The sequence below is a fragment of the Salvelinus sp. IW2-2015 genome, linkage group LG26 (assembly GCF_002910315.2).
Source record: "Salvelinus sp. IW2-2015 linkage group LG26, ASM291031v2, whole genome shotgun sequence".
Lineage (NCBI taxonomy): Eukaryota > Metazoa > Chordata > Actinopteri > Salmoniformes > Salmonidae > Salvelinus > Salvelinus sp. IW2-2015.
The window spans coordinates 12,901,890-12,909,706 of record NC_036866.1 but is presented as its reverse complement, the minus strand read 5'-3'; the positions used below and the strand labels follow the sequence as shown (position 1 = coordinate 12,909,706).

The 7,817-nt window shown below is 45.2% G+C and overlaps 1 protein-coding gene across 3 annotated transcripts in view; it reads left to right on the top strand.

The window, feature by feature from the left end:
- The window catches only part of LOC111952549 (protein strawberry notch homolog 2-like), a 108,009-nt gene that overhangs the window by 96,607 nt on the left and 3,585 nt on the right, over positions 1–7,817 (top strand). For all 3 annotated transcript variants that reach the window (XM_023971355.2, XM_023971354.2, XM_023971356.2), the window contains 6 exons: positions 2,535–2,647; positions 3,458–3,529; positions 3,675–3,783; positions 3,870–4,085; positions 4,363–4,457; positions 7,708–7,800. In XM_023971355.2, coding sequence (XP_023827123.1) covers positions 2,535–2,647; positions 3,458–3,529; positions 3,675–3,783; positions 3,870–4,085; positions 4,363–4,457; positions 7,708–7,800 — 698 coding nt within the window. The remainder of the gene's footprint in view (positions 1–2,534; positions 2,648–3,457; positions 3,530–3,674; positions 3,784–3,869; positions 4,086–4,362; positions 4,458–7,707; positions 7,801–7,817) is intronic.

The window sequence follows — 7,817 nt, the reverse complement described above, 5'->3', positions numbered from 1 at the left end:
GTGTTTCAGCTGCCCACGTTTAGTGTCATCAGCTATTCCTTTAGCTCGATAATCTACCGGCACTTTGTGCAACGCGACTCGGACCGGAGCTCCGGGACTTCTTTCTCTCAGTTTCCCCGGATTCCAGCCGCAGGCTCTGGACACTTGCACCTTGATTTCGCAGCTAGCTAGCTGCAACCGTGTGACTATTGGCTTACGTCGACCCCGGAGCAAACTCAAATCATTCTGGGCTAGCCAGCTGAGGAGTCTATCACCATCCGGACCCGTTTCTTTTGTTGCTGCTGCAGATACGGAACCCCACAGGGCCTTCACGACTGACTGCGCGACTGACTGCCGACGTTATTCTGCCCGAGGATTTATCCAACTGCACTCCGTCCCGACGTTACCTGAACGCTCATCTGAGGCCGCTAATCGTTAGCTGTCTTATCGGCTGCTATTTGACAAGTATATTGGACAACTATTATTATTATTATTTATTTATTTTATTTTTTCCTTGGGCACTATATCTATTTTTGCCAATTTGGATTGATCCCCTCTACCACACGGAACCCCACTACACGGAACCCCACTAACCTACCGACGGAAACGCACGATATCTACAAACAGCTCCATCCTATGCTGCTACCGATAGCCATATACCCGGCCAGCTGTCTGGATCGCCACACCCCAACCAACCTCTACTCACTGGACCCTTATGATCACTCGATTAGCATGCCTCTCCTTAATGTAAATATGCCTTGTCCATTGCTGTTCTGGTTAGTGTTTATTCTCTCTCCTTTTTTCAACGCTAGCCAGCAAACCGGCTAATTTCGGGGCAGCTACAGATTAGCTTCTGGCTAGCTATCGGAGTAGCTTCTGGTTAGCTTTCAGGCTAGCTTCTGAATTAGCCCCTGGCTAGCTTCCACGATGGATTTTCAGATTGAGGTAAATAATACTTTTTGTAATTGGTGAAGCGGGTTGCAGGAAAGCTTTGCAGGAAAGCTTTTGTAGTTGAGTTCTTGGATAATAAAATWGATAAAAGATATGCGAAGAAAGGTGTAAATATATATATATACAGGACACGAACAATACGGAACAGAAAAAGACGTCTGAACTGCTAAGCCACCTTGGGAGATGCATGCGCTTTCTCATCCTACAGTTACAAATAACTCCATTCAGAATATTAAATAGCAGCCTACCTGTTTGGCTCTTGGTCGTTGTAGCCTATCCTTCTCCTTTAACTTTTAATTCCATCATTTTAATTCCATCTTCCATTGATTAGATATCTCCTCACTTTTGCCGCACACGGAGTGATGCTCTATGACTATGACCTATTGCCGTTTTGATGACTCATGATTGGCCAACAGCAAGCTACAGGCTCCACTCTCGTGAAAAGCAAGAGCAGCAGCATAAATGATGAAAGGTATCTCTCTCTCTCTCTACTGCAGCAGTCACTTTCAGATCTGTACAGGCCCAGCTGGACATGTTAAAATTACACATACCCGAGACCTGTGACAATATTATCAGATCTGACACTGTCCCGTGACATAATTTACAATTCTGCATCCGACCCGCTTGTGTCCCGGGTACAGGTGGATCCGTGAAGACCTCTAGAGGAAACGCAATTCAGAGACAGATTACCCAGGAAATCCACATTTGCTGACATCATCCTCTGTTCATTGAAATCAACCTACCCCACAAACCAATATCTTATTTTTCTAGCTTTTCCCTCTTGGACACTACTATACTGAACAAAAATATAAACGCAACATGCAATACTTGGTAACGGTATTACTGAGTTACAGTTCATATATGGAAACAGTGAATTGAAATAATAATTAGGCCCTAATCTATGCATTTCACATTACTGGGTACAGCCATGGGTGGGCCAACCCACTGGGGAGCCAGGTCCAGCCAATCAGAATGAGTTTTTCCCCACAAAAACAGATTATTACAGACATAAATACTCCTCAGTTTCATCAGCTATACGGGTGGCTGGTCACAGACCATCCCGCAAGTGAAGAAGCCGGATGTGGATGTCCTGGGCTGGCGTGATTACAAGTGGTCTGCAGTTGTGAGGCCGTTTGGAAGCACGGCCAAATTCTCTGAAATAACTTTTGAGGCGGCTTATGGTAGAGTAATGAACATTCAATTCTCTGGCAACAGCTCTGGTGGACATTCCTGCAGTCTGCATGCCAATTGCATGCCCCTCAAAACTAGAGACATCTGTGGTGTGTTGTGTGACAAAACTGCACATTTTAGAGTGGGCTTTTACTGTCCCCAGCACAAGATGCACCTGTGTAATGATCATGCTGTTTAGTCAGCATCTTGATATGCGACACTTGCCAGGTCGATGGATTATCTTGGCAAAGGAGAAATGCTCACTAACAAGGATGTAAACATATTTGTGCGTATGGAATATTACTGTGATCTTTTATTTCAGCTCATGAAACTTTGGACCAACACTTTACATGTTGCGTTTATATTTGTTGAGTATAGTTCCTCAGTCTGCCTGTTCTGACTGATTTTCCTCCTCTGTGTGTGTGGTCCTCCAGGTCGTACACATCGCTCTAACCAGGTGACGGCTCCAGAGTATATCTTCCTCATCTCTGAGCTGGCCGGGGAAAGACGCTTCGCCTCCATTGTGGCCAAGAGACTGGAGAGCCTGGTACGTGCTGTTGCAGCCTCCTTTACTACAGGCTGATCTATCTACTATGGAATCCCAGAACTACATGTGTAATAAATCCTCATTTTATTTGAGTGAAGATTGAACTGCTGAGCTTATTACTTAGGGGCTGTCTTTCTCCCAGTAGTCCGTTTACTTCCCCACCACTGTCCCATTGACCAGACGCTTTCAAGGTCACAAACACCTTTCACACAACATTTCAAACACAGGAAATTCCTCAGATCCTCATTTGGTCTGAATAATAAGGTTATCAGACATTGGAACGCACCCATGTCTGGGTAGTTATGAGACTGCTATGAGACAGTTTTCCATATTTCATTGTAATCTCTTTACTCCAGTCGTTTATTTTCCTTGTCTCTCCGGAGGGAAGGGGGGGTTCCAGAAAGTGTGTGTTGTCTCTGCCAGGCCTGTGCGGTAATCCAGTCTCAGAATGGGATATGTCATGCCCAGGGCCCAGCTTCTCTTCTTTCCCTCCTTCCCAGCCTCTGACTACCTTTGTTTGGCTCCCTCCAGATCAGCAGTGATCTCATATCTGGCAGAAACATCCCTTTGTTTTTATCTCAGAATGTTCCTTAGTGTGGGCACCAGCTAAAGCAGCTGCTGGCTTCAAGTGGACCTTCAGTCACAATCTGTGCACAACACTCAATGTCTTGGCAGTCATGTCAATTCACTGCATCTATGCTTTACCTGTCTGCTGCAGTTGAGAAAGTTGTGCGTTTGTAGCTGGTGTGTTATCAGTCCGTGACATAAGGCTGTAAAGCTAACAGTGTTTGTTCCTGTTTCTGTGTCCAGGGTGCATTGACCCACGGTGACAGGAGAGCCACAGAGTCCAGAGACCTGAGCAAATACAACTTTGAAAACAAGGTCAGCGCTGGCTACAGCTATTTCATGCTTCCTCTTGTACAGAAGCCCAATTTGGCATTACTTGTGTTTGGTTGTGTTGGAGGTTCTGGGGGGAGGGAGCGCTGACCTGTTAGATGACCTGGTTTCCTGCCGTGTGTGTCTTCAGTACGGTACCAAGGCTCTGGATAAGATCACCAAAGCCATCCTGGGCCACATCGAGAGCAAGGTGTCCCCTCCCAAAGGTTACCCTGGGGGTGATGCTCTGTTCTTCAGAGGTATGTTGAGTGCATGTAGGAAATTGTCCAAAACATTATGCAAGTCCAAAGCTACATTGAAATAATTGTTGTATTACCTGTTTCAGACATGAAGCATGGCATGATGGACGTGGGTATCTTCTGCAAGGAGCCACGGTTTGGTCTCAGCACTGAGAAAGACTGCAGCATCACCAAGTTCCTCAACAGGATCCTGGGCCTGGAGGTCCACAAGCAGAACTCTCTGTTCCAGTACTTCACCGACAACTTTGACTACCTGATCGAGAAGGACAAAAAGGAGGGCAAATACGACATGGGAATCCTAGGTATGGAGTCCAACACTCATGCTGAAAACATGACTGAATAAAATGGTGCCCTTTCCCATAGGTTGTAAAGCTAAATAACTCTCCACACTATTAGAACAAAAGGCAGTATATACTCCTCCATATATTAAAATGAATCTACCTGCCTACTGCATTTGGCCTTCCTAGAATGTGTTTCCATGAACAGCAACATGAGGCTGATGGTTTAGGATGGTACCGAGTCTCTGTATAGAGATGCTAGGTATGTCTCCTGACTAGAACTATGTGTCCTGTCTGTCAGATCTGGCCCCAGGTAACGATGAAATCTACGAGGAGAAGCAAGAGACCTTCATGACAGTGGGAAACCCCCAGGACGGACAGGTCGTGCTCTACAAGGTACTCCCATGGTACACTGGTACATTATTGTACAATCGAATTATCTCGCTATATTTGACAGGCACCTCATATAGATTTGCATGTTGATCTTTGTTTTGTAACTAAATGAGTGCTGCTGTTTGGGCTGGTTCTCTGGTCTGAAAAATAGATGTAAAGTTTCAATAAGACTAAACCTAGTGATATATATTTGTTTTAACACTTCCCACCATTGCCGTGAAACAACAAGAAAGCAGTGTTTCCTGCATACGCAGCCAGAGAGKTGATATAATGTACTCGACAGATTTATCCTCCACTTTGTTATTCAGTACTCTGACTCCTGGATACAGTTATTAGTGCTGAGCGATTTAACCAACATTTCAGGGGGTTTCAGTTATTAAACAACTAATTGACCAACGTCGGATCACTTGCGTGAATTACATTTAGTTATTTTTTTTGTGCCCAACGTGCCGTTTCTCTAGAGAGAAATCAAATCATTCACGGAAGAAATCAAGTACTACGTGGGACGCTGGGCTAAAGGGAGTTGTAGTTTTCATTAAGCAAATAACCTAGTTTAGCGCAGAAACATGGTAATGAACTACATTGACCATAATCCATTGCCCGGATCTTTCCTGCTCTGACAGGATTCATTTTTCATTACGTTAGGTTAGATACACACAGACCACATGAGAGAAGAATGTACACAATGACGAGAGAGTTACTTTGAAGAACTAGTCAAATTATTTTGTCAGACAGCTCTGCAGCATACTTGTGCAGGCTAGCCTAGCTAAAAAGGATGACTAAAGACAGTACAGCACAGGTGTCAAACTCATTGCACGGAGGGCCGAGTGTCTGCGGGTTTTTACTCCTTACTTATACTTGATTGGTGAATTAAGGTCACCAATTAGTATGGAACTCCCCATACCTGGTTGTCTAGGGCAACCAAAAACCTGCCCTCCATGGAATGAGTTTTACAGCCCTGCAGTGCAGTATGGGAAGCACAGAGATAACTTTAGATGGGCTGACTGCTACAGGCAGAGATGATCACTTTAAGGAATTCAAATAAAACTAAGTAAAGTATTTCCTAATGAATTAAAAATATATACAGTATATCACAAAAGTGAGTACACCCCTCACATTTTTGTAAATATTTGAGTATATCTTTTCATGTGACAACACTGAAGAAATGACACTTTGCTACAATGTAAAGTAGTGAGTGTACAGCTTGTATAACAGTGTAAATTTGCTGTCCCCTCAAAATAACTCAACACACAGCCATTAATGTCTAAACCGCTGGCAACAAAAGCGAGTACACCCCTAAGTGAAAATGTCCAAATTGGGCCCAAAGTGTCAATATTTTGTGTGGCCACCATCATTTTCCAGCACCGTCTTAACCCTCTTGGGCATGGAGTTCACCAGAGCTTCACAGGTTGTCACTAGAGTCCTCTTCCACTCCTCCATGACGACATCACGGAGCTGGTGGATGTTAGAGACCTTGCACTCCTCCACCTTCCGTTTGAGGATGCCCCACAGATGCTCAATAGGGTTTAGGTCTGGAGACATGCTTGGCCAGTCCATCACCTTTACCCTCAGCTTCTTTCGCAATGCAGTGGTCGTCTTGGAGGTGTGTTTAGGGTCATTATCATGTTGGAATACTGCCCTGCGGCCCAGTCTCCAAAGGGAGGGGATCATGCTCTGCTTCAGTATGTCACAGTACATGTTGGCATTCATGGTTCCCTCAATGAACTGTAGCTCCCCAGTGCCGGGCAGCACTCATGCAGCCCCAGACCATGACACTCCCACAACCATGCTTTACTGTAGGCAAGACACACTTGTCTTTGTACTCCTCATCTGGTTGCCGCCACACACGCTTGACACCATCTGAACCAAATAAGTTTATCTTGGTCTCATCAGACCACAGGACATGGTTCCAGTAATCCATGTCCTTAGTCTGCTTGTCTTCAGCAAACTGTTTGCGGGCTTTCTTGTGCATCATCTTTAGAAGAGGCTTCCTTCTGGGACGACAGCCATGCAGACCAATTTGATGCAGTGTACGGCGTATGGTCTGAGCACTGACAGGCTGACCCCCCACCCCTTCAACCTCTGCAGAAATGCTGGCAGCACTCATACGTCTATTTCCCAAAGACAACCTCTGGATATGACGCTGAGCACGTGCACTCAACTTATTTGGTCGACCATGGCGAGGCCTGTTCTGAGTGGAACCTGTCCAATTAAACCGCTGTATGGTCTTGGCCACCGTGCTGCAGCTCAGTTTCAGGGTCTTGGCAATCTTCTTATAGCCCAGGCCATCTTTATGTAGAGCAAAAATACTTTTTTTCAGATCCTCAGAGAGTTCTTTGCCATGAGGTGCCATGTTGAACTTCCAGTGACCAGTCAGTATGAGGGAGTGTGAGAGCGATGACACCAAATTTAACACACCTGCTCCCCATTCACACCTGAGACCTTGTAACACTAACGAGTCACATGACACCGGGGAGGGAAAATGGCTAATTGGGCCCAATTTGGACATTTTCACTTAGTGGTGTACTCACTTTTGTTGCCAGCGGTTTAGACATTAATGGCTGTGTGAGTTATTTTGAGGGGACAGCAAATGTACACTGTTATACAAGCTGTACACTCACTACTTTACATTGTAGCAAAGTGTAATTTCTTCAGTGTTGTCACATGAAAAGATATACTCAAATATTTACAAAAATGTGAGGGGTGTACTCACTTTTGTGATATACTGTATATATTGTTGAAATCAAAAACAGCAATTATTTTTTAAGAATTGAACCGACACCAAACCAACCTCAAAAAGCATGAATCGCTCTGCACAAGCAGATATACCGAGATTTAAAATGTTGACATTTCAGCTGCCTGTGGTTGGATGGTGAACATCATATTTAGCCAGATGGAGGGAGAGTAGCAGAACGCTGAAAAATTATCATTACTGGTGTCTCCGGCTCCCTGCCTTGCCTGGCCGTCACTGCAGGATAACCTAGAGTGTACATTTTTAACCAACACAGCCAGGACCGGTAAAGCACATGTAGACTCCCAACTCATGCCAACCCCCCTGGCTGGCCTCTGAGCCCCTGATACAAAGAGGATACAAAGAGCTGTGTATGTGTGTGTGCCTGCACAGATTTCCGTGTATGTGTTGGGAATGTTGAATCGTGCCCACAGTGGGTATTCGCTGCATAGTGTTCTCCCATAGGGCAGCTTTTCTGACCTCTAACCTTTAACCCTTGTCCTCTGCATGTCACCCCTATAGATCAGCGTGGACAGAGGTATGCCCTGGGAGGAGGCCTATGAGAAGGTCCAGAACCTCAACAGTCCTGACGAGGGCTTCTACCTATCCCACAAGGTGAGTCTAGCTGGCTA